The sequence below is a fragment of the Eucalyptus grandis genome, chromosome 7, assembly GCF_016545825.1.
Source record: "Eucalyptus grandis isolate ANBG69807.140 chromosome 7, ASM1654582v1, whole genome shotgun sequence".
NCBI lineage: Eukaryota > Viridiplantae > Streptophyta > Magnoliopsida > Myrtales > Myrtaceae > Eucalyptus > Eucalyptus grandis.
This window is the reverse complement of record NC_052618.1, coordinates 19,567,762-19,594,925: the sequence shown is the minus strand read 5'-3', so window position 1 is coordinate 19,594,925 and position 27,164 is coordinate 19,567,762. Positions and strand designations below refer to the sequence as shown.

At 41.0% G+C, this 27,164-nt stretch overlaps 2 protein-coding genes, 1 long non-coding RNA gene and 1 pseudogene across 3 annotated transcripts; all 4 read left to right on the top strand.

The window, feature by feature from the left end:
* The first annotated feature begins 1,766 nt into the window (after positions 1 to 1,766).
* On the top strand, positions 1,767 to 4,053 carry LOC120295551. The gene is made up of 2 exons (XR_005552934.1): positions 1,767 to 1,888; positions 3,777 to 4,053. It is a non-coding gene; the product is annotated as an uncharacterized LOC120295551 (long non-coding RNA).
* Positions 4,054 to 4,118: 65 nt separating this feature from the next.
* LOC120295952 lies at positions 4,119 to 5,782 on the top strand (annotated as a pseudogene).
* Positions 5,783 to 17,550: 11,768 nt separating this feature from the next.
* LOC120295951 (anti-H(O) lectin 1-like) lies at positions 17,551 to 18,405 on the top strand. Its single transcript, XM_039317578.1, has 2 exons — positions 17,551 to 18,084; positions 18,274 to 18,405. The coding sequence occupies exons 1-2, from the start codon at positions 17,551 to 17,553 to the stop codon at positions 18,403 to 18,405; spliced, it is 666 nt and encodes a 221-aa protein (XP_039173512.1).
* Positions 18,406 to 24,761: 6,356 nt separating this feature from the next.
* On the top strand, positions 24,762 to 26,885 carry LOC120295547 (L-type lectin-domain containing receptor kinase IX.1-like). The gene is made up of 2 exons (XM_039316772.1): positions 24,762 to 25,529; positions 25,596 to 26,885. The coding sequence occupies exons 1-2, from the start codon at positions 25,223 to 25,225 to the stop codon at positions 26,774 to 26,776; spliced, it is 1,488 nt and encodes a 495-aa protein (XP_039172706.1). The 5' UTR covers positions 24,762 to 25,222; the 3' UTR covers positions 26,777 to 26,885.
* Positions 26,886 to 27,164: the final 279 nt, after the last annotated feature.

Genomic DNA, 27,164 nt, shown 5'->3' with positions numbered 1-27,164 from the left:
GGTGTAATTGGAATTGGGAAACACTGAATGACTTGAGTATAATTATGATCTCTATTTTATCTCTCGATCTATCATGAAATCTTGTGCTGCAATCCTCATTCAGTAAGCCCAACTAATTGAATCACGTAGATATGATGTTCCATTTATTTTCTCATTCTTAAATTTTATTGCTCGATCGCTTGTTTTTGCAATAATTGGTATCAAAGCCAAACTCAATTGAGTTAAAGCAAATCGATTGCGACAAAAGGAAAAAAAAAAGTGAAAATTGACAAGTTCAATAGGAATAGTTTTAATTTCTAGAAGATATAGATTGAGGATCATCTATACTAGAGAAATGTTGCACTTAGCCATGTTGGAACAAAACCAGAGTCAATAAAGCAAACTAATTGGGATTTGCTAAATAGACAAACATTGGGTGTGACTGACTTTAGCTTGTAACATTGTGTTTAACATTATGAAAATTGACACATTGATTCAAATACACTGAGAAGCTAGATTTGCCTAATAAATTATGTCTACTAATCCATACCATTATATAAAACAAAGATGACATGTTGCCTTTAGGGGATGTCAATCATTTTTTTTCCTCTTTAAATATCTTCAATTGATCACATGGTAAAATACCTCACTAACCAATTTTTTTTATATTTGACAAATTTTAGTTTTCAATTTTGAACCTTTTATATCTTAAAACGAACTTCCTAAAAAAGTCCACTAATGCCAAGTATGTGCACGTTCTTCCTCGAGATGGATCATGATGATATTGTACCAGTTTAGTATCCATTTTTGCCGGCATGTCATTTTAAGTGGTGTTCAATGCAAGATGGCCTTTTGGCTAGGAAAAGGCAATATTGATCCTTTTATCGTTAGACTTTTAGGCGAAGCAACCTTTTTTTTTTTTTTTGGTCAGGTCAAGCTACCCTTGAAGACTTCGTTTATTAACCCTATAAAAAGTCAAAAAAAAAAAGGAACATGTGGTCCGTTGGGAAACGCGTGGCACGGTTAGGATTAGGACTCCCTCTTTTCTCAGCACGCGAGTGGAGAAGAAAAAAAGAGCGTAGCTATCTAGAAGGAGAAATGAATTAGGAATGAAGACTCAAAATTCCAGTCAACCATCGAAGAATGCCCCAATAGAGACACTTTCCTTAGCACTATTTCTTTCCCTTGAACAGGACTTCTTCTTCTTTGGTTTGGCCGTCATTTACTGCCTAGGTCTTGGTCAATTCGACTTAAATATCTTCAGCATAATCAAACCTGGTTTATATCATTTCCGTTCGTCCTCGCCATGAAGTGTTTGTTGGCTTTGTCGTGAAGAGTCCCACATCCGCGATCCAAGCTCCAAAGGAAAAGGCAATAAAATGTAGTACTTTCGGAGTATGTCATTTTAAGTGGTGCTCAATGTAAGATGGCCTTTTGGCTAGGAAAAGGGAATATTGATGCTTTATTATTAGCCTTTTAGGTCAAGCAACCCTTGAAGACTTTGTTTATTAACCCTATAAAAAGTCAAAAGAAAGGAACATGTGGTCGGGTGGGAAACGCGTAGCACGGTTGGGACTACCTCTTTTCTTGGCACGCGAGTACGAATTTTCCACGGAAAGAAAAAAGGAACACAGCTATCTAGAAGAAGAAATGTATTAGGAATGAAGATTCAAAATTCCAGTCAACCATCGAAATATACTCGATGAAGACTCTTAGCACTATTTCTTTCCCTTGAACATGACTTCTTCTTCTTTGGTTTGACCGTCATTTACTGCCTAGGTTTCTCAATTCGGCTTAAATATCTTCAGCATAATCAAACCTGGTTTATATCATTTCTGTTCGTCCTCGCCATGAAGTGTTTGTTGGCTTTGTCGTGAAGAGTCCCACATCCGCGATCCAAGCTCCAAAGGTAAAGGCAATAAAATGTAGTACTTTGTTGTAGTTTCGGAATTCTCGGTTTTGTCGCATGCTCTTCTCTTTGTTCTTAATACCATTTTGCTGGGTTGTTGCAGAATTCTGCATTTTTAATGTGCCCCCTGTCACCTTACATTGCTTCATTTCTTCTTTTCCAAAGTGAACATTATCTGTTTGATAGTGTTATTGGTCAATCGAGTACCATAGCTAACTGCTAAATTGAGGTGTTAGCTGAAGGGAATGTCGGCCTAGCATTGAATCTGGAAACTCTTGAATATCGTCCATGGTTGGTTCATTGCTTCGTTAATTGACCTTGTCTACATTAATCTATTGACCTACGTAGGAACAGGGTTCGGTATTACAATTGTCATTGGCCTTACCAAATTAAATGAGATCATTCATCTCCATGTCACTTCTCACTGGATTCACGTCCCAAACAATTTGGGCTCTGACCACTTGTACTCATAAGGTCCCTGATCACGTGCTTTGATTTGATCCTCGACAACCTGGGTTTTGATACTTCGATCTCGGGCCGCTGGCTCTGATATGGTCCCTGGCCCTTGGACTCTGATATTTATAACTTTGCTAGCTTTCTACGATATTCTAACATGAATATCTTCCTATCTTAATTATTTATTTTATAACAACTTCGCAACTAGAGAAATCTAAGTGGCGAAGCTTCTCTTCAATAATCAAGTTGGCCAACATGCTCACTTGATGGACTTTCCAAGAAGAATCTGGAGCAGGGGAGAGAGTGGTGGTGCTCTCTTCAACGCTCCCCCTCACCGCCCACTCTCTCTTACGATGCGGGTCTAGCAACCATGCTGCCAATATTTCTTTCAAACTCTTCCGCTCCCTTATCGGCTTCTTTTTATTTAAATTTCTTCTATCACTGTCATTCGAGGATGATGTGTTGTTTCTTCCTCCAATGATATCTCAGTCTTGACCCAGCAAATGAATCTGTCCTGCTTGCCGTGCCCAACTTCTTCTGGGGCAACAGGTGAAACAGTACGTGGAAATTCCAGTTGTTGAGCTTCTCAACACGGCTCACTTAGAGATGTCTGCCATGTGACTTGTTATAATGGTCCACACGATTCCAAGTAAGCCTGATCGTCACCCAACCAACTTCACAATCCCTAACTTGTGCACTAGCGGAGCTTCGGCATACTCCACCCTTAGGCACAGTGGTCCCCGATCACGTACTCGTACAATGGTCTTATTCCACTGTCTTCGTGTACTACAATTCGTGCTGGCTGGGTTCACAATGCCTGAACTACTCATACGATGAACATTGTACTACAATCACTTGTCGCTAGATTCATGGTTCCCAACAAACTACACTCTGACCACTTGTTTTGATACGGTCCCTGGCCCCTCGCTTTGATTTGACCCTTGATAACCTGGCTTTGATACTCCAATTTTGGGCGACTAGCTCTGATATGTTCCCTAGCACTTGGTCTCTGAAAACAATTGTCGAACTTCAAAGACGTGGTGGTTCTGATACCACTTGTTGAGTTTCAAAAACGCGAATATAATAAACGTTCTCTTTATTATTTTAGAATAACACTCAACGCACAGGAGCCTTTCTACTCCGAGCAAGTTGCTCCTATTTATAACCTTGCTGGCTTTCTACAATATTCTTCTAATATAAATATCTTCCTATCTTAATTATCTTTTGCATAACTTGGAAACTCGAGAAATCTAAAAGTGGCCAAGCGTCTCTTCACCTAGTAAGTTGGTCAACTTGCCAACTTGATGAACTTTAATAGATCTGGAGACGGTAGAGACAGTAGCGATGCTCTCTTCATAGCTTCCATCACTAAGATTGTGCATTTATCTTTTGTATCTCTGTTTAATTTTTCATGAATGACTTAAACTTTCAGACTTCCGCACTGCAGGTGCTTTCTGCAATGAACAGAAGCTGGTCAAAGAACCAGACGAGCCTCTGAATCTTTAATACAATGATAGCTCATGGCTCAGTGAGAATGCATCGGATGAAAGAGGCTCTAGCACAAACAGTTTTCATCCTTTCGTTAAGCATTCCATCTGGCAGTTCCGAATCCTTCGACAACATTTCTTTCAATCTCCCGTCTTTTCAATTAAACGATCAGAGAATTACTTTCCAGGGCAATGCCTCCGTGCTGAACTCCATCATCCAACTCACTCTAGGTGCGCCTTCGGAGGAACCCACATATATAGTTGGCCGAGCATTATATCATCAACCGATGCACCTGTGGGATAGTTCAACAGGGAATGTGGCAGATTTTGTCAGTCAGTTTACTTTCTCTATCGATTCCGGTATGAAATACTCCCATGCTGATGGAATGGTTTTCTTTCTCGCTCCCAATGGATCACAGATCCCTGAACGCTCAGAGGGACGCTTTCTAGGCCTCACAGATTCAAATTTAAACTCTACCAACTCTAGTACTGCATTTGTTGCGGTAGAGTTTGACACTTTCTATGACCATTCAACAAATACATGGGATCCGCTCTGTAATCATGTTGGTATCAATGTAAACAGCCTGGCTTCTGTCAGTAAAACTTGTGTCTCGTGGATGAATGACAAGATACTCCATGGTCAACAACTACATGCTCAGGTCACATACAATTCTACAGCAATGAACTTGAGTTTTGTTTTTCAAGATGACGATGACAATTATACCAGCCTTTACTATCAGCCAGTCAACCTGAGAGAGTACTTGCCAGAATGGGTGGTCTTCGGTTTCTCAGCAACGACAGGGCAGTTGGTTGAGGCTCATACAATTTTCTCATGGGAATTCAACTCTAGTCTACAAATCCTTGACGATGTAAATGGCACGACCAATGTGACTCCCGTTGACACACCAACACGAGGGAAAAAGAGTAAGTCCTGGGTGAAGGGGGCTATTTTAGGCTTAAGCTCTTTGGTGCTTATTATCCTTGTTGCAGGATTTGGCTGGTATGGTTATAAGCTAAAGAGAAATAGAAATGATCGAAGTGGAGAAGAAGAAGAAGATGCTCCAGGAATTGACGAAGGATTTGAACAGTCAAGGGGACCCAAGGAGTACTCCTATAATGTCTTGGCCGTCGCCACTAACAACTTTGCGAATACTCGGTTGCTTGGGGAAGGGGGTTTCGGAGGAGTCTATGAAGGCCACCTCGCTGATACAAATTCCCACGTCGCCATCAAGAAGATCACTCCAGAGTCCAAACGAGGTGTCAAGGAGTATGCCACCGAAGTGAAGACAATTAGACATCTCAGGCACAAAAATTTGGTGGAGCTCATCGGTTGGAGTCATGAGAGAAACAAGTTCCTCCTTGTGTACGAGTACATGTCTAACGGTAGCTTAGACTCTCATTTGTTCAAAGATAAAATGCCGCTGCCATGGGAAAAGAGGTACAATATCGCTCAAGGCATCGCCTTAGGGCTGAAATACTTGCACGAGGATTTGAAACAATGTGTTGTGCACAGGGATATAAAGTCTAGCAATATCCTACTTGATGCACAATTTGAGGCTAAATTAGGCGATTTTGGCTTGGCTCGGATAGTCGACCATGCCAAAGGGTCACAAACAACCCTATTGACGGGACCATGGGATATTTGGCTCCTGAATGTATCTATACAGGTAAGGCAAGCAAGGAATCCGATGTCTATAGTTTTGGAGTCGTCCTCTTAGAAATAGCATGTGGAAGAAGAGCTATCGAACCCAGGGCATCGCAAGGCCAAATTGAACTTGTGGAATGGGTTTGGGAGCTCTATGGAATCGGAAAGCTATTCAATGCGGTAGATCTAAAGTTAGGAGAAAATTTCAATGGGAGACAGATGGAGCGCTTGATGATTGTAGGCCTCGGTGTGCTCATCCGGACACCGAAGGAACGGCCTCCCATAAGCAAAGTGATAACCTTTTGAACTTCGATGCTTCGCCACCCATTCTCCCACCAAATTTTCCCATCCCGACATATATCGTGCCTCCATCTTCGATGCTCGAACCATTGCATGTTTCGTCCAGCAGCTTGAAGAAGTGAACCACAGAGCACTCATAGTACTGAACTGTCCACATTTACTAGCTCTTCCAATAAGTCTTCCAATTCATCTTCTTCTGCATTGCTTCAAAATACAATGTAAGTTCACTGTTTATATGGGTTCTGGATTGCAACTATTCGGTTCTATGATTTGTAATGTCTGCAAGTGGACCTTTGGTTTCTAGTTTCTATTTTATCCTTATCATGTGAGATATTGGAAGTAGTATTTGTTGGAAGTTTGTTTGTAAAACAAACTAAGTGTATATTTCCTTGTCCCACTGTCACGCCCCGATCCTCGGTCACGCACACATCCTTCTACTTGATCGATTTTAGAATGCGATATCCCATGACTATGTATCGCAGACCCTTTTAGTTATTAACCACATGCGGAAGCAGTTATAAATCCCTAGACAATAAAACAATGGGATAGAAAAGCACGCTATATTTTTCATATTGAAATCTACAACCGAGCCTTTATACATGGCATTGGACAGAGCACTTCACAACTATTCACAACCTCAAAGTCTCACTCTATCTACACATATACAAAGGGTTCACGAAGAGATGGGATTTCAATCCTCATCCGGGTCATACTCAAGATCATCTTGATCCTCCTCTGACCCCTCTTCACTCAGATCATTCTCTTCCTCAACTTCACCTCAGAGTTCTCTTTCTCATATTCCTCCTCCTTAGCTCCTCATCGGTGTCCTGAAATGTTTTCCCCAAATTGGGATGAGACTACGTCTCAGCGAGTTCTATCCCACTAAGACTCAATTAGGAAACCAATACACCACATGGTTGCCTAAGTACAGCACGAGTTAGAGGACTTATCTTGGCCTCGTCATTTCCATTCAGATCCCACCTGCATGTGAGCACAGATCAAATAAACACCCAAGCGATCACATCACAGATCGAAACATCGATCAAATCGACCTTGTCGATTACATGCTAATAAGACCACTCACGGTCATTTCCATTCAGTCAATCAATTCACAACATCAAATCAAAGCAATGATCAATTGACCTAGTCGATTAAATGTGGGCCTAACCATTTCTTGGTCATTCAAAATAAATAATTAATTTCAAAAATTAAATAATTAATATTAAAAATTCAATTTAGCTCAAAATAAAGCATGATTAAATAAACGGACTTCACCACGATCATCAGCATAATATTCGGTCACTCATGGGCCATCCCAGTTGAATTTTGGAAAATAAATAATTAATTAATTTAATTCCGAAAATAATATTTAAATGCCAAAAATTCCACTTAGGCCTGAATTATCAAATTGAAGCCCGATTAGGGTCAGGAAAAATCCCTGGGCTACCATCAATAAATAGTAGACTACGTCTACTTGCTAAATGCACACTCAATTTATCTAATTCGCATCACAATTGACTAATAAACGCTAATCCATACTAATATAACCACCTAAACCTAATTAATTAAAACTAAACAACCCTTAAGTGCAATTAGTCCACTAAGAAAGGATTAGTTAGATTGCTCACCGGAATTGCGCGCAAAACGTATCAATCCAATGGGGACGACACGAGGAACAATCCCTCCCAAAGCACAGCTCGGGTTCGGGGCCCGGAAACAGACCCAAAGCGGCCTACGAGCCGGCTAGAAACCCACTCGGTGGGTTGTTGGTTCGGCTGCAAACAGAGAGAAAGAGAGAGGGATGGGGGCAGCAAGGGGTCGAGAAGGATGGGTGGAGCTCCGGGGAGGCTGCATGACAGCCGGTCGGAGCTGGGCGGCGGCTAGAGGTGGCTGAACAGAGGCCAAACAGAAGCTACAGGGGCCGGGTTGCTGTGACATCCTAAAATTTGATCCCGTCTCAATAAAGTGAAATGGGCATGTTGTCAACGTGCCTATGGTCCTTTTTCTCTGAGCTGATCACTCATGAGTTAACTAACCTATTGGGTGAAACCATTAGGGGATGTATCTGCGGTAAAATCCTAAAAGCTACTCAATTGGTTAAATTGGACTAAAATCGAGTTTGATTGATTCTAACCATGAAATTTAAATTGGTTTCGGGAATCGAATATTCGAGCATGTCACAATTCATTTTAGAATCCTGTCTCATCGTCCGTCAAATTATTGACGAGTCCGAAATTTCATTAAAGAAATTATTGGAGTAATTATTGAAGACCAAAAGAAAATAAAAAGGGAAAGAGAAAAGAAAATAGAATAAGAGAAGTAATATTATTTACTTTTTCTTTCTCTCTCTCTCCTCTCTCCTCTACCCTTTCCCTCCCCATTCGGAGAAAATATTGGGTAGGTTTTACTATCCACGTAGGCGAAATGTAAGACCATAGAGAAATCGACACGTGGCAAATTTTGGGCCCACCTGTCAGCCCCCACTCTCTCCCTTAACTCCGTCTCTCTCCCCTTTACTCTCTCTCCTCCCCTCCGTTTCTGCGCACAACTCCCTCGGCTCCCCCTCTTCTCTCTCCACTTCTCTTTTCTTTCTCTTGCGTCTGCCATGGCTCGAGCTCGAGTTTGCTCATGGCCACTTCAGGTCGAGGAGGGACAGTGCGCTGCCAGACAGAGACTGCATTGAGCTTCGTTTGCGGTGAGATGGCTTGAGGCCGAGCTCGAAACTCGAGCGCTAACCAAAGCTCCGAGTTTGAGGTCAAGCGAGTGTTGTCCATGGTTGGCTGCGAGTGTCCTCCATGGTGGACCGGAAAAAACAATACCCAGAAACAGGTGAGGACGACCCACGTGATGAAATCGCATTAAATAAGGAAACCGAAGCCGACCCGACACGCCTAGGCGTCCGTTTACAATACCCATTTGCTCATTTCCTCCTCCCAGTTCCGCGTCCGACCTCGCCTGCTGAAATTCTTCAAGAAAGTTTGGGTTTTTATTTTTCATTTCATCTATCCTTGTCCGTCTGCCCGTTCGGTTATCGTCCTAGAGAACATTTGGGAGATGGGTCTAATCTTCTCGAGCAAGTCCTTGCGTTCCCCCCCCGCACAGGCTATGACAGCCATGTATGAGTGTCGGCGTGCTTGTGAGCCCCTTGATCATATGCCCTCCGAACTACGCAACGTCCCCACGACGCATCGACCTGAAGCCTCCCGCTTCTGCCTATCCATGGTCCGGACCCTTTCGGCGTCTCCGCCTTTGGATTGCGAAGAACGGTGTGGCGACGACTAGCGAGCTGGCCACAGTGGCCGCCACCGCCTTGACAATCGTCTTGCTTGAGGACGATGACGAGTCCGACGGTGCTTGGAGAAAAGAGAAGTAGTGAGAGAAGAGGGAGAGAGAGCGTCGCGCAGCAAAAAAAAAAAAAAGAGAAGTAGAGAGAGAAAAGGGAGAGAGAGTTGTCGCAAAAATGGAGGGGAGGAGAGAGTAAAGGGAGAGAGACGAAGCGTTAACGAGAAGTGGAGCTCGACGAGGTGGGCTCAAATTTGCCACATGTCGGCTTCTCTATGGTCTTACATTTCGCCTACATGGAGTGTAAAATCTACCCAATATTTTCTCCCCCTTCGTGCGAGCCCCCACCGCCTGCCCTCTTTCTCTTTCTTTTTCCCTCTTTGACCGGTCAATGCTTATCTCCCTCTTCTCTCTCTTCTCACTCTATTCTTCCCACCCCACGTGACCGAATTCTTCTGCTTCTTCTTCATTCTTCGCGTGCGAACCAGCAAGCTAAGGAAGAACAAAAGCAGCAGCTCGCCGAAGCCGCCGCTTGCCGCACGTTCCGCCGGCCGTCCCTCGCGCCCAAGCGTGCTCCCCCGTGTGATCCGGCCGCTGCCCAACCTCTGTCCAACCTCCGTCCGGCCACCTCCGGCCACCATTCAACCCCGCCAGACCTCCCCGGCGTCCCCCTCACCCTTTGCCGGCCCCGCCTCGCTGTTTTGGCCGCCGGACTAGCTCCGGCCAGCCAAGAACAGCAACCCACGAAGTGGGTTTCCAGCACCTTCGGGCCCGCTTTTGGGCCATTTCCGGGCCCCAAACCTGAGCCGTGCATTGGGAAGAATTGTTCCTCGTGTCGTCCCCGTCGGATTGATACGTTTTGCGCACAATTCTGGTGAGTAATCTCACTAATCTATGATTAGTTGGCTAATTATGCTTAAGGTTGGTTTTAATTTTAATTAATTAGGTTTAGGTGGTTAGATTAGTATGGATTAGTGTTTATTAGTCAATTGTGATGCGAATTAGCCAAATTGAGTGTGCAATTGGCAAGTAGACGTGGTCTACTATTTATTGAAAGTGTCTCGGGATTTTTCCCGACCCTTAGTGGGCTCCAATTAGGCTTTTCGGGCCAAAGGGGAATTTTTGATATTTAAATATTAATTTTCGGAATTAAATTAAATACTTATTTATTTTCCGAAAATTCAACTAGGATGGCCAGTGATCGGAATTTTATGGTGGTGATTGTGTTGAAGTCCGTTTACTTAATTGGGCTTTATTTTGAGCTAAATTGAATTATTAATATTTATTAATTAATTTTCGTAATTAATAATTAATTAATTATTTTTTAGAAATAAAGATTGAGATGGCCGACGACCGGAATCTCGTGCTGATTGTCATGGCACAGTCCGTTTATTTAATTGAGCTGCAATTTGTATGGAATTGATTTAAATTGTGAATTTTAGAATATGTCTTTATTTAGTTGATTTGATTATTTGATTGAGAAATCGTTGGGCATTGGTTGTCGGTATCGAAAGTAAGTTGGTAATCACCTGAAAGAAAATACGTGGCTTAGAGAATGCACGTGGACCCGGTGTTCCGGAATGGTTTCGAAAGGACACGTGGCTCGGTGAATTGATGCATCACTTTGGTGAGTTAGCACCTAAGAGAAGGCGCGTGGACCCGGGCATCGTAAAAAGGACGCGTGACTCGGTGATCTGATGCGTCATCTTGGTGACCTAGTGCCTTAGAGAATGCACGTGGGTCAAGTATTCGAAAATAGCATCTAAAAGGGCACGTGGCTCAATGACTTGATGTACCACCTTGGCGAAGAGGTCGCCTTAGAGAATGCACGTGGGCCCAAGGTTTGAGGCACGTGGCTTGGAGACTTGGAATGTTGTCCTGGAGAATGCACGTGGCCTAGCTTTTAATTACTCTTCAGTGGGGAATGATTTGTGTGACATGTAATCCGTGGTTCGATTTGTTTTGGAGTAAATGAATGCCTATTGTGAATTGTGCTAATTTGCAGGTGGGATGCGAGACTAAGGTAAGTCCTTTACCCTGTGCGTGTTTAGGCAGCCTATAGTATAATAGTTTACTAATCGAGCCTTAGTGGGGTAGAACTCGCTGAGACATAGTCTCATCCCGGTTTGGGGAAATCATTTTAGGACCCCGCTGAGGAGCTGAGGAGGAGGAGTCCGAGAAGGAGAACTCGGAGGTGAAACTTGAGGAGAAGGATTTTTGGAAGAAGAAGATAATCCCAAGAGGGGCCTTGAGTACAGCCCAGATGGACTGTGATTCTATCTTCTTTTGAGATCTCCATTTTGATGTGAATAGAGTTTAGAGTAAAAAGTTGTGAAGTGCTCTGGTTTGTGTTTTGTATAAAAGTTTGGTTATAAGTTTCAATATGAAAAATATGGCCCTGCTTTTCTATCCCATCGATTTATTGTCTGGGGAGTTATAACTGCTTTCGCATGTGCTTAATAAATGAAAGGGTTGGCGATATATAGTCCTGGGATCGCATATTAAAAATGACCAAGAGAAGGATGTGTGCGTGCCGAGGATCGGGGTGTGACAGTTGTAGGGGAAAGCGGTACACACGGCCAGGCGGTGGTGTGGTTGGCGGTTCAGTGAGGTGGCGTGCGGTGGCGAAGCATGGGCGGCGACGGCAAGCGGCTCCGATCTTCAAACGACGGTGGCTACTGCTTCTGCTTTGCTGTCTTTGCTGGTTAGCACGAGCAAGAAAGGAGGAGTCGGTTATGAGAGAGTGGGGGAGAAAGGAAAAGAGAGAAGAGAGATAAGAGTGAAGAAGTTTGAAAAGTCAAAGTGAAAAATCCAAGAGGGGGACAGCCAAGCATTTGGTGGAGGGGTAATTCGCACGAGGGAAAAAAGAGAGGAGAGAGAGAGAGAGAGATTCGGCCAAAGGAAAAGAAGAAAAGGAAAATAAAAGGAACCAAATGGTGCTTAGCCAAAAATGGAAAAGAGAAAAAGGAAATGGGAGGGAACTAAAAGAATTTCCTAATATAGGAAATTCTCATCCCATTTTCTTTTGAATTAGCTCATTTATTCCTAAAAGAATTTCCAACTAGAGCACTCGCTCCCCACTTGCGATTCTGCATCCAAATTCCCTCTTGATTTTCTCTCAATTAACTCTCACAAAAAAATCAATTGATATTTCCATTATCAAATTGATTAATTTCCTTATCCAAGAATCCCCCATGCTTCTCAATTTCACCAACAAAATCAATTCCCGGCTTCAATTGAATGAAAACGGCCATAACCTGACTTTTTCCCAAAAAGTCTCGGTTGTCAGAAAAACCTTCTAAGGCTAAGTCGTGGATCCTAGAATTTATTGTGACATGACAGAACCTTCAATTTCTGAAATCGGACTTAAATCGACGGTTAATTTCCATTTGGCGCGTTTTTAAAGTAACCTAGGCTACCAGGTGGTTTTCAGAACTTTTTAAGACAAATAACCCGTGGCCAATTTTCTTCGAACCACTATGAACCCATTCGACTCAATGACGACTCTCGATTGTCGTGAAAATCTTGAGGATTCAATTACGGACACAGGGTACCAGAACGACAGTAAAATCAAATTAGTGTCGAGCGATGAGAATTTTCCAATTTAGTGAAGTCACCCACGATCGGCCATACATCTCAGTCGAATAGACCTATCTCTGATCTTAAATCGATTTTTAACTATGCCGCAATGGCCTCTAAAGATGAGCACAGTCGAGAAGCCGATTCTTGATCGAACTCTCAAGTTTAGTGCCTTAAACTTTCTTAATTACTTACCTAGACAGTCTAGTTATCTCAAGAGTGATCAGCTCGAGAATAGCCCTATAAACACATCAACGAAATGCCCGATTAATTCAGTAGAAAACAGGTTGAGAAATTCTGGATGTCACACCCACATAGAAAGAAAAAGTGGGAAGAAATTGACCAATTAATAAGTGTGGGGTTTCTTTAGTGTATTTAAAGAAAATATTGGGTGTAGACTAGACCCCATCATACCTGCGTACGAGTGCGTGCGTGATTATTAGATACACTTAGCACTAACCCTTTGTTATTTATTTATTTATTTTTATTCCATTCGGTTATATTATTAACTTTAATTAGTTCAAAGGTTGTTTTTGTTTATTGAGAATTTTCAGAAATTATGAAAATTGAAAATTTTATTTAATAAAAAATAAATAATAATTTTTATTTTTTATTCCGAATTTTTATTTATGTCTTTTCAAGACAACCTTTGAAAATGATACCTATTCAGTTTGCAACATTTCGGAAGAGTTGCATTTGTTCATTTTCAATATCTTCCGAATGGATACTTTTGTTAATTTGGGCAACTTTTTTTTCGAAAGAATACATTCGTTCACTTTGCAATTTTTCAAGAAGAGTTACCTATGTTCTTTCAGATCGATTTATAGATACATGTTAGTTTTCCAGAAGAATAATTTGAGATCATATTTCTTTTTGGGTCTTCTTTCCAAAATTACAACCATCTTTTTCAATTGTTTCCTAAAGAAACCTTGGAGTAATATTGGAATTGCTATCTAGTATTCTTATTTTGGAACTTTGTCGTATCTTGGAAGATATTTGCCGGTGACTATTAGCAATTTGTGAGGCAAATAAATCCTTAAAGAAAGAGATATCAAACTTCAACTTCTAACTTGATTGCTCTATTGATTGAAGCCATATTTTTCCAACGGTATTTGATGTGGATTTTGATGTGAAAATGTGGTGTATGAGTGTTTGTGGGAAAACACAGCAAAGGGTGAAAAGGAATATTGAGATAGGATTATAGAAGCTGATGAATAAATAAAAAATCGGTTTGTCTCTATTGTATACATGACCAAACAGCCATGCCTATTTTATGGGCTGAATCCACCGACTTATACATGCAATATATCTCTGCATTTGTTGGAGATCTCTTTGGGTTTTAACTTGGCCACAAACTTCAACTACCACGTGTAAAACTACGGACTTGTAATGGTGCCTGAAAAAAAAAAAAATAGAGACTTGTAGATGTTAATCCTAGAGAAGCCTAAGCTTTTCTTGGAGAATTGATGAAAACTTCAACACGATAGAATTATATGAAAGCTGCATCATGTTGAGAATATGTCTCAAGTTTACCCCTGTAATGAAATCTTGAGGCAAGTGAGTTTCATAGTTTGAATGGATTTGCCGAAATGGATTTTCCTATTTTGGATCAAATTCCAATACATGTATGAAGAGGGCTTTCTTCATTAATTATATTCAAGATGAACTTTTAGTGTTCAACTTGATAAATCTTGTCGTGATACCTATGAATTCTTTTGTGAGATTGGCAAGGAATTATGTGGGTTAAATATAGTAATCTATGAATCATTTGGTGTAATTGCGGTCAGAAAACACTGAGAGTGCTCAAGTGACTTGAATATAATTATGATTTCTATTTTATCACTTGATCTATGATGAACATTTTGTGATGATATCCCCATGTCATAAGTCCCACCGACTAAATCGCATAAATATGATGTTCCATTTATTTCCTCATTCTTAAATTTTATTGTTTGATTGCTTGTTTTTGCGATAATTGGTATCAAAGCCAAACTTAATTGAGTTAAAGCGAGTCAATGGTGACAGAAGGAAAAAGAAGAAGAAGAAGTGAAAATCAACAAGTTTAATAGGAATAGTTTTGAATTCTAGAAGGTATAGATTGAGGATTATCTATACTAGAGAAATTTGTGCTTAGCCCTCTTAGAAAGAAACTAGAGTCAATGAAGCAAAATGATTAAGATTTACTGGATAGACAAGCATTGGGTATTACTTGGCTAACTTTAGCTCATAATATCATTTTTAACATTGTGAAAATTGACACGTTGAGTTGGACACATTGAGAAGCTATTTAGATTTACATAATGAATTATGCCTACTAATCCATACTATTTGCAAAACAAAGATGACAAGTTGCTTTTAGGGGAAGTCAATCAATTTTTTTTACTATAAATATCTTCAATTAATCACATGGGAAAATACATTAATCACTCAATTTTTATTTCTTGCAAATTTCAGTTTTCAATTTTGAACCTTCGAAATCTTAAAACAATCTTCCTGAAAAAGTCTCACAAATTCCATGAATGTCCATGTTCTTCCTAAAGATGGATCATGATGATATGATAATAGTTTAGTATCAATTTTTGCGAGCATGTCATTTTAAGTGGCGTTCAATGTAAGATGGCCATTCGGCTAGAAAAAAGGGAATATTGATCCTTTATTATTAGACTTTTAGGTCAAGCAACCTTTGAAGACTTTGTTTATTAACCCTATAAAAAGATATATATATATATATATATATATATATATATATATATATATATATAAGAGAGAGAGAAAGAAAAAGGAACATGTGGCACGGTTGGGCGAGTACGAATTTTCTACGAGAAGAAAAAAAGAACATAGCTATCTAGAAGCAGAAATGTATTAGGAATGAAGACACAAAAATTCCAGTCAACCATAGAAAGATACTCAATGGAGACTCTTTCTTAGCACTATTTCTTCTCCTTGAACCGGATTGTTCTTCTTCGGTTTGGCCGTCATGTACTGCCTAGGTTTCTCGATTTGACTTAAGTATCTGCGGCATAATCAAACCTGGTTTATATCATTTCTGTTCGTCCTCGCCGTGAAGCGGCCGTTGGCTTTGTTGTGACGAGTCCTACATCCACGATCCAAGCTCCAAATGTGTAGGCAATAAAAGGAAATACTTTGTTCTAATTTCGGAATTCTCGGTTTTGTCGCATGCTCTTCTCTTTGTTCTTAATGCCATTTTGCTGGGTTGTTGCAGAATTCTGCATTTTTAGGGCTGCATGGAAACGTTCCTAAAAAGTGTTTTTGTTTTTTTGTTCCGGGAACAAAAAAAAAAAAAAAAAAAAAAGAACAGAAACGCGTTTGGTTGCGTTTCTGTTCTTTTTTTGTTCTTTTGTTCCTGGAACACAAAAAGAACAAAAAAAGAAACAAAAAAACTTACTTCTTGTTCGAAACAATTTTGAAGAAACGTTTCTTCTTCTCTCTCTTCTTCTTGTTCCAGAAACAATTTTGAAGAAACGTTTCTTCTTCTCTCTCTTCTTCTTCTCTCTCTTCTTCTTCTCTTCTTCTTTTCTTCTTCTTTTTTTCTTTCACTGGTCGCCGGCCTCGGCCATGGCTGGAGACCGGCCGTCGAGGCCGGTGACGCTATCGAGGGTCGGCGACCTCGCTGTGCGTGGTGAGGCCGAGCTCGCCCAACCAAGGCGAGGCCGAGCCTTGCCGAGGGCGGTGAGCCTCGCCGTGGCTAGGCGAGGCTGCTGGCCGAAAAAAGAAAAAATAAAAAAGAAAGGAAAAATGAAAAATGAAATAAAAATATTAAAAAATTAAAAGAAACAAAAAAAGAATAAAATTTACCAAACGTGTTTCTATTCATTTTTATTTCCGGAACAAGTTTACCAAACGCGTTTTTTATTCAAAAATTGTTCCTCGGAACATAAACACTTTTTATTTATTTATTTATGTTCCCGGGAACAGAAAATGAACAGAAATAAAAACATGCGCGCCCTTAATGTGCCCCTGTCGCCTTACGTTGCTTCATTTCTTCCCTTCCCAAATGAGCATTATCTGTTTGATAGTGTTATCGGTTGATTGAGTACCATGGTCTAACTGCTAAATTGATTTTTGTGTTAGCGGTAAGGAATGTCGGCCTAATATTGAATCAGGAAACTCCTGAATATCGGCCATGGTTGGTTCGTTGGTTCGATAGTTGAACTTGTCGACATTAATCTATTGACCTAAACAGGAGCATAGTTCGGTTTTACAATTATTATTGGCCTTACCTAATAGCATGAGGTCATTCATGTCCATATCTCAGGATTAAAGCGGTAATATTAATGCAATACGATAAATGGTTCTATTTAGTACTTGTGCAAATATTCTTAGTGAACAGAAGACCGAAACATTTGGTCCATGAACAAAAGAAAATGCAATGCTTGGCAATTTGATATTGTTTAAGTACTAAGCAGATCTTGTCCTTACTTTGCAGATTCGTAGTGATCTCATTATAAAACCTCTGCACTCTCTCTTTCTTTCTTATGCACCTCCTAACCAGACGACTCCCAAAATTTGTTTCCGGGAAATTCGCGAATATGACTCTGCGCTGTGCAAGTTGGGGTAGATGACTCCTTGGACTATAATTGGCGAAACGAGTCCTCGAACTTGAACTAACTTCTGTACACCCTTGGACACACTTGAAATGGGTTTTGCTGGCTTTTCCCTGTGAAAATGATCGCGAATCGTGATGAAGCGCTTAGAAGATGGCTTCTTTCAAATCTTTCCTGCCCCGCATATCGTATCTAATGAGTTAAAAAAGATTTTTTTGTTCAAACATTTTCTTTTCATGGACATCATCGCCAGATTGCGCGCTTGACCTTTTCATCCCCAATTAATGATTCACATCCTTCCAATCAAACATAACATTCCGGGGCAATGCGAGTGCACTGGGCTCCACGATGGAACGTTCTTTAGTCAAGGCAGCCATGAGGGGCAATGAAATAGTCGGTCGAGCTCTCTATGATCAATCCATGCACCTGTGGGATAGGTCAACAGGGAATGTGGTAGATTTCACCAGTAGATTTACTTTTGCTATCGATTCTAAGAGCCGCACGGAATTTGCTGATGGATTGGCTTTTTCTCGCCCCCATGGATCACAGATTCCTGAAGGCTCAAAAGGAGGCTCTCTAGGCCTCACGAACTCTACCAACTCCGGTCTTGCATTTGTTGCAGTAGAGTTCGATACTTCCACAAATAATGGACTGGATCCAGGCTGTTATCATGTTGCTATCGATGTAGATAGCTTGGTTTCTGTCCATCACGCTTGTGTCCCGTGGGTAAAGTACAGCATACTCAACGGTGAACAACTTCATGCTCAGGTGACATTTAATTCTACGGAAAAGAATTTGAGTGTTGTTTTCGCAGATTCTAGTAATAATTCAACCAACCTCCACTATCATCTAGCCCATCTGACGGACAACTTGCCAGAATGGGTAAATTTCGGTTTCTCAGCTGCAACGGGAACATATTTCGAGTCTCATACTATTTTCTTATGGAGTTTCAGTTCCACTCTTCAAGTCCCCGACACACCAACGGGTGGTACGATTCAAAGAAAAAGAACAGGTCATGGGTATGGGCTATCTTAGGTTTAGGCTCTTTTGTCTTGGTTCTCCTCGTTGCAGGATTTGGCTGGTACCGTTATTGGCCAAGGAGAAATAGAAATGGTCCAAATGGAGAAGAAGATGATTTTCAATCAATTGATGAAGGATTTGAACAGTCGACGGGACCCAAGAAATACTCCTATGGCGTGTTGACCATGGAAACAAACAATGTGTCGTGCATAGGGATATAAAGTCTATTAATACCCTACTTGATGCACAATTCGAGGCTAAATTGGGCAATTTTGGCCTAGCTTGGATGGTCGATCACACCAAAGGATCACAAACAACCATATTGGCCGAGACCATGGGATATTTGGCCCCTGAATGTATCTATACAGGCAAGGCATGTGGAAGAAGAGCTATCGAACCGAGAGCATCACAAGGCCAGATTCAACTCATGGAATGGGTCTGAGACCTTTATGGAATCGAAAAGCTATTTGATGCAGCAGATCCGAAGTTCAGTGTAAATTTCGACTCGAGACAAATGGAGTGCTTGATGATTGTAGGCCCCTAATGTGCTCATCCAGACCCTAAGGAACGGCCTCCCATAAGCAAAGCGATAACCTTTTTGAACTCTGATGCTTCCCCACCCATTCTCCCACCAAAGTTGCCCATCCCAACATATATCGTGCCTTCATCTTCGACGCCCGAATGGTCGCATGTCATGTCCATCAGCTTCAAAAGTAGTGAACCACCGAGCGCTTACGTACGGAACTGTCTGCATTTACTAGCTCTTCCTAGAAGTCTTTCAATTTATCTTCTTCTGCATTGCTTCGAAGCACAATGCGAGTTCACTGTTTATATGGGTTCTGAATTGCAACAATTTAGTTCTATGATTTGTAATATATGCAAGCAGACCTTTAGTTTACAGTCTCTGTTTGCTCCATATTATGTGAGATATCCGTGGTAGTATTTGATATGGATTTTGATGTGACAATGCGTGTATGAGTGTTTTGGGACAATACAGCAAAGGGTGAAAAGGAATATTGAGAAAGGATTACAAGCAATATATGACCGAACGGCCTTTGTTGTATACATGACCGAACGGCCTTCCCTATTTATGGGATGAATCCATCGACTTGTACACGCAATATATCTCTTCGTTTGTCGGAGATCGCTTTCGGGTTTTTAACTTGGCCACAAACTTCAACTACCACCTATAAAACTAGGGTCTTGGAGATGTTAATCCTAGAGGAGCCTAAGTTTTTCTAGGAGAATTGGTGGAAAAATTCAACACGGCAGAATTATGAGAAAGCTGCGTCATCTTGAATAGAGGTCTCAAGTTTAACCCCGAAATCTTGAGGCAAGTAGGTTTTATAATTTGAGTGGGATTCTCAAAAGGGATTTTCCTATTTTGGATCAAATTGTAGTACATATAAGAAGTGGACCTTCTTCGCAAATTGTATTCGAGATGAGCTTTCAATATTCAACTTCATAAATCTTGTAGTGATAACAGTGAATTCTTTTGTGAGATTTGTCACGACCTCTTCGAACACTCCTGTGGGCATGGAGACTAATGGCTTGCTAAGTCTAGGTTTAGTAAGAGCTCTTCTAAGCCCATCAATTCGTGACTTATGGGCCGAGTCTAACCTATAAATCATCTTCATAAAAATCACATCTAATTGATTTGTGATGGGTCGATTAGTAACCTATATAAAGTATTGAGAGAAATACTTTACTCTTACTCAACTAGAAAAATTAGAATCGAGAACTTGATTATATCAGTTAATTAATTAATACCCTTCTAGGACGGTAGTACCTAATCTTATTTAAGCTTTGAGGTTTGATTATTTAGAAATATTTTCCATGCATTTTTAAAGAAAACTACTCAAAAACCCTTTTTTAAGCTATTCCTAATTTTTAGAAAATATAAATTATTCTCAGATTTTTCATATTTTTATTTATTTTTCAAAAAAAAATTAATATTAAAATAATAATATACTATTATAACATAAACAACCGGACCCAGGTCGGGCCCTCAGCCAGACTAGGCTCCATGAATGAGCCCGTTCTGGCAACACCCACAAAATACACGTAATAAAAACAAAGCCCAAACCTAAGAATAAGGGGAATCGGAGCTGCAGGTCGACAACCAAGCTCGGGATCGCGGCGGGATGGTAGGATTAACGACACAAAGGTAACATCGATCTAGCCCCAAACCAAGAACGCGAAAGCAGATCTAACTCAGGCATATTATCGAACACCTGACGGGCGCCGGCCGGGAGAGAAGAACCGAGCCGATTAAGGCTCGAATACGCAAACGCAACCACGGTCGACACGAGACCACAAGCGGCGCCCGGCAGTGACCGACCGGGAAGGCTTGATGACGCTTGGGATTAAGTGTACGTGAGCGACGGCAAGCCTCTGCCGCAATTGGGCTATGACCGAAGAAAACAGGGCAGAAAAAGGGGTAGCGAGATAGTCGCCGGAGGCGGCCCTACCCAGCTCTCTCTGTCTCTTTCTCGGCCAATTCTCACCGACTCAGGTCCTCTCTCCCGGTTCCCTCTCTCCTTCTCTCCGAAAACCTCCCTTCGAAACGGAAAACCACCCCCCTTCCTCCTTTTTATGGGGTCGGACGACTCGTCCGACCGTACGTGGGGCAGGTGGGCTGCCGCCGGCGAGTTGCTCCAGTCACATCGCCCGCCTACCCCGGTCATGTTGCTCTGCTCTGCTTCTTTGCTACTCTGCGCCGGCTACTCTCTTGTCCTCGGTGGCATGTGGAAGGAGGAAGAATGAGAGAAGAGGAAGGGTCGGGCTGCGGAAATGAGCTGGGTGAGTTGGGCTCAGGCCCGCATGAGGTAAGAGAAACCCGAGCCCCTACGGGCGTTTGCTTTCTTTTCTTAAAAAAATTAATAATTAATTTTTAATTTAATACGTATTTATCCGAAATGTAGTAAAATAAAATAAAAATAAAACTTAGTATGTGCAAATAATATTAATGCCTATGTGATGTGAAAATCTTTTTTTTTATTAAGGTCGAATTAGTCCTTTAATTTTATGCAATTTAATCATAAATGCTTAGTCAAAATTTAGGTATTGATATGATTGGTAAGAAATTATGAGGGTTAAATATTGTTCTATGTGAATTATTTGGTGTAATTGGAATTGGGAAACACTAAATGACTTGAGTATAATTATGATCTCTATTTTATCTTTCGATCTATCATGAAATCTCGTGCTACAATCCTCATTCAGTAAGTCCTACTAATTGAATAATGTAGATATGATGTTCCATTTATTTTCCCATTCTTAAATTTCATTGCTTGATCACTTGTTTTTGCATTAATTGATATCAAAGCCAAACTCAATTGAGTTAAAGCAAATCGATGGCAAGAAAAGGAAAAGAAAAAGTGAAAATCAACAAGTTCAATAGAAATAGTTTTAATTTCTAGAAGATATAAATTGAGTATCATCTATGCTAGAGAAATGTTGCACTTAGCCATGTTGCAACAAAACCAAAGTCAATAAAGCAAACTGATTGGGATTTACTAAATAGACAAACATTGGATTGGCTGACTTTAGCTTGTAACATTGTGTTTAAGATTATAAAAATTGACAACTTGATTCAAATACATTGAGAAGCTAGATTTACCTAATAAATTATGTCTACTAATCCATACCATTATATAAAACAAAGATCACATGTTGCTTTTAGGGGATGTCAATCATTTTTTTCCTCTTTAAATATCTTCAATGACCACATGGGAAAATACCTCACTAACGAATTTTTTATATCTGACATTTACAGTTTTCAATTTTGAACCTTTTATATCTTAAAACAAACTTCCTAAAAAAGTCCACAAATTCCATGTATGTGCACGTTCTTCCTTGAGATGGATCATGATGATATGGTATTAGTTTAGTATCCATTTTTCGGAGTATGTCATTTTAAGTGGTGCTCGATGTAAGATGGCCTTTTGGCTAGGAAAAGGGAATATTGATGCTTTATTATTAGCCTTTTAGGTCAAGCCACCCTTGAAGACTTTGTTTATTAACCCTATAAAAAGTCAAAAGAAAGGAACATGTGGTCGGGTGGGAAACGCGAAGCACGGTTGGGACCTCTTTTCTTGGCACGCGAGTACGAATTTTCCACGAGAAGAAAAAAGGAACACAGCTATCTAGAAGGAGAAATGAATTAGGAATGAAGACTCAAAATTCCAGTCAACCATCGAAGAATGCCCAATAGAGACACTTTCCTTAGCAGTATCTCTTGTCCTGAAGACTCTTTCTTAGCACTATTTCTTTTCCTTGAACAAGACTTCTTCTTCTTTGGTTTGACCGTCATTGACTGCCTAGGTTTCTCAATTCGGCTTAAATATCTTCAGCATAATCAAACCTGGTTTATATCATTTCTGTTCGTCCTGGCCATGAAGTGTTTGTTGGCTTTGTCGTGAAGAGTCCCACATCCGCGATCCAAGCTCCAAAGGTAAAGGCAATAAAATGTAGTACTTTGTTGTAGTTTCGGAATTCTCGGTTTTGTCGCATGCTCTTCTCTTTGTTCTTAATACCATTTTGCTGGGTTGTTGCAGAATTCTGCATTTTTAATGTGCCCCTATCACCTTACATCGCTTCATTTCTTCTTTTCCAAAGTGAACATTATCTGTTTGATAGTGTGATTGGTCAATCGAGTACCATGGCTAACTGCTAAATTGAAGTGTTAGCTGAAGGGACTGTCGGCCTAGTATTGAATCTGGAAACTCTTGAATATCGTCCATGGTTGGTTCATTGCTTCGTTAATTGACCTTGTCTACATTAATCTATTGACCTACATAGGAACAGGGTTCGGTATTACAATTGTCATTGGCCTTACCAAATAACATGAGATCATTCATCTCCATGTCACTTCTCACTGGATTCACGTCCCAAACAATTTGGGCTCTGACCACTTTTACTCATAAGGTCCCTGATCACTTGCTTTGATTTGATCCTCGACAACCTGGGTTTTGATACTTCGATCTCGGGTCGCTGGCTCTGATATGGTCCCTGGCCCTTGGACTCTGATATTTATAACTTTGCTAGCTTTCTACGATATTCTAACATGAATATCTTCCTATCTTAATTATTTATTGTATAACAACTTCGCAACTAGAGAAATCTAAGTGGCGAAGCTTCTCTTCAATAATCAAGTTGGCCAACATGCTCACTTGATGGACTTTCCAAGAAGAATCTGGAGCAGGGAGAGAGAGTGGTGGTGCTCTCTTCAACGCTCCCCCTCACCGCCCACTCTCTCTTACGATGCGGGTCTAGCAACCATGCTGCCAATATTTCTTTCAAACTCTTCCGCTCCCTTATCGGCTTCTTTTTATTTAAATTTCTTCTATCACTGTCATTCGAGGATGATGTGTTGTTTCTTCCTCCAATGATATCTCAGTCTTGACCCAGCAAATGAATCTGTCCTGCTTGCCGTGCCCAACTTCTTCTGGGGCAACAGGTGAAACAGTACGTGGAAATTCCAGTTGTTGAGCTTCTCAACACGGCTCACTTAGAGATGTCTTCCATGTGACTTGTTATAATGGTCCACACGATACCAAGTAAGCCTGATCCTCACCCAACCAACTTCACAATCCCTAACTTGTGCACTAGCGGAGCTTCGGCATACTCCACCCGTAGGCACAGTGGTCCCCGATCACGTACTCGTACAATGGTCTTATTCCACTGTCTTCGTGTACTACAATTCGTGCTGGCTGGGTTCACAATGCCTGAACTACTCATACCATGAACATTGTACTACAATCACTTGTCGCTAGATTCATGGTTCCCAACAAACTACACTCTGACCACTTGTTTTGATACGGTCCCTGGCCCTCGCTTTGATTTGACCCTTGATAACCTGGCTTTGATACTCCAATTTTGGGCGACTAGCTCTGATATGTTCCCTAGCACTTGGTCTCTGAAAACAATTGTCGAACTTCAAAGACGTGACTTGTTGAGTTTCAAAAACGCGAATATAATAAACGTTCTCTTTATTATTTTAGAATAACACTCAACGCACAGGAGCCTTTCTACTCCGAGCAAGTTGCTCCTATTTATAACCTTGCTGGCTTTCTACAATATTTCTTCTAATATAAATATCTTCCTATCTTAATTATCTTTTGCATAACTTGGAAACTCGAGAAATCTAAAAGTGGCGAAGCGTCTCTTCACCTAGTAAGTTGGTCAACTTGCCAACTTGATGAACTTTAATAGATCTGGAGACGGTAGAGACAGTAGCGATGCTCTCTTCATAGCTTCCATCACTAAGATTGTGCATTTATCTTTTGTATTTCTGTTTAATTTTTCATGAATGACTTAAACTTTCAGACTTCCGCACTGCAGGTGCTTTCTGCAATGAACAGAAGCTGGTCAAAGAACCAGACGAGCCTCTGAATCTTTAATACAATGATAGCTCATGGCTCAGTGAGAATGCATCGGATGAAAGAGGCTCTAGCACAAACAGTTTTCATCCTTTCGTTAAGCATTCCATCTGGCAATTCCGAATCCTTCGACAACATTTCTTTCAATCTCCGTCTTTTCAATTAAACGATCAGAGAATTACTTTCCAGGGCAATGCCTCCGTGCTGAACTCCATCATCCAACTCACTCTAGGTGCGCCTTCGGAGGAACCCACATATATAGTTGGCCGAGCATTATATCATCAACCGATGCACCTGTGGGATAGTTCAACAGGGAATGTGGCAGATTTTGTCAGTCAGTTTACTTTCTCTATCGATTCCGGTATGAAATACTCCCATGCTGATGGAATGGTTTTCTTTCTCGCTCCCAATGGATCACAGATCCCTGAACGCTCAGAGGACGCTTTCTAGGCCTCACAGATTCAAATTTAAACTCTACCAACTCTAGTACTGCATTTGTTGCGGTAGAGTTTGACACTTTCTATGACCATTCAACAAATACATGGGATCCGCTCTGTAATCATGTCGGTATCAATGTAAACAGCCTGGCTTCTGTCAGTAAAACTTGTGTCTCGTGGATGAATGACAAGATACTCCATGGTCAACAACTACATGCTCAGGTCACATACAATTCTACAGCAATGAACTTGAGTTTTGTTTTTCAAGATGACGATGACAATTATACCAGCCTTTACTATCAGCCAGTCAACCTGAGAGAGTACTTGCCAGAATGGGTGGTCTTCGGTTTCTCAGCAACGACAGGGCAGTTGGTTGAGGCTCATACAATTTTCTCATGGGAATTCAACTCTAGTCTACAAATCCTTGACGATGTAAATGGCACGACCAATGTGACTCCCGTTGACACACCAACACGAGGGAAAAAGAGTAAGTGCTGGGTGAAGGGGGCTATTTTAGGCTTAAGCTCTTTGGTGCTTATTATCCTTGTTGCAGGATTTGGCTGGTATGGTTATAAGCTAAAGAGAAATAGAAATGATCGAAGTGGAGAAGAAGAAGAAGATGCTCCAGGAATTGACGAAGGATTTGAACAGTCAAGGGGACCCAAGGAGTACTCCTATAATGTCTTGGCCGTCGCCACTAACAACTTTGCGAATACTCGGTTGCTTGGGGAAGGGGGTTTCGGAGGAGTCTATGAAGGCCACCTCGCTGATACAAATTCCCACGTCGCCATCAAGAAGATCACTCCAGAGTCCAAACGAGGTGTCAAGGAGTATGCCACCGAAGTGAAGACAATTAGACATCTCAGGCACAAAAATTTGGTGGAGCTCATCGGTTGGAGTCATGAGAGAAACAAGTTCCTCCTTGTGTACGAGTACATGTCTAACGGTAGCTTAGACTCTCATTTGTTCAAAGATAAAATGCCGCTGCCATGGGAAAAGAGGTACAATATCGCTCAAGGCATCGCCTTAGGGCTGAAATACTTGCACGAGGATTTGAAACAATGTGTTGTGCACAGGGATATAAAGTCTAGCAATATCCTACTTGATGCACAATTTGAGGCTAAATTAGGCGATTTTGGCTTGGCTCGGATAGTCGACCATGCCAAAGGGTCACAAACAACCCTATTGACTGGGACCATGGGATATTTGGCTCCTGAATGTATCTATACAGGTAAGGCAAGCAAGGAATCCGATGTCTATAGTTTTGGAGTCGTCCTCTTAGAAATAGCATGTGGAAGAAGAGCTATTGAACCCAGGGCATCGCAAGGCCAAATTCAACTTGTGGAATGGGTTTGGGAGCTCTATGGAATCGGAAAGCTATTCAATGCAGTAGATCTAAAGTTAGGAGAAAATTTCAATGGGAGACAGATGGAGCGCTTGATGATTGTAGGCCTCTGGTGTGCTCATCCAGACCCGAAGGAACGGCCTCCCATAAGCAAAGTGATAACCTTTTTGAACTTCGATGCTTCGCCACCCATTCTCCCACCAAATTTGCCCATCCTGACATATATCGTGCCTCCATCTTCGATGCTCGAACCATTGCATGTTTCGTCCAGCAGCTTCAGAAGAAGTGAACCACAGAGCACTCACAGTACTGAACTGTCCACATTTACTAGCTCTTCCAATAAGTCTTCCAATTCATCTTCTTCTGCATTGCTTCAGAATACAATGTAAGTTCACTGTTTATATGGGTTCTGGATTGCAACTTTTCGGTTCTATGATTTGTAATGTCTGCAAGTGGACCTTTGGTTTCTAGTTTCTATTTTATCCTTATCATGTGAGATATTGGAAGTAGTATTTGTTGGAAGTTTGTTTGTAAAACAAACTAAGTGTATATTTCCTTGTCCCTTTGTCACGCCCGATCTCGGTCATGCACACATCCTTCTACTTGGTCGATTTTAGAATGCGATATCCCATGACTATGTATCGCCGACCATTTTATTTATTAAGCACATGTGGAAGCAGTTATAAATCCCCAGACAATAAAACAATGGGATTTAATAGTAGGCTATATTTTTCATATTTAAATCTACAACCGAGCCTTTATACATGGCATTAGACA

Bases quoted from the DNA above. Each gene is read 5' to 3' on its own strand.
- LOC120295951 (XM_039317578.1), top strand. From the start codon at position 17,551: ATGGAACGTTCTTTAGTCAAGGCAGCCATGAGGGGCAATGAAATAGTC. The intron at 18,085-18,273 runs GTAAATTTCGGT...TCCTCGTTGCAG, and splicing joins CGGACAACTTGCCAGAATGG to GATTTGGCTGGTACCGTTAT.
- LOC120295547 (XM_039316772.1), top strand. From the start codon at position 25,223: ATGAATGACAAGATACTCCATGGTCAACAACTACATGCTCAGGTCACA. The intron at 25,530-25,595 runs GTAAGTGCTGGG...TCCTTGTTGCAG, and splicing joins ACCAACACGAGGGAAAAAGA to GATTTGGCTGGTATGGTTAT.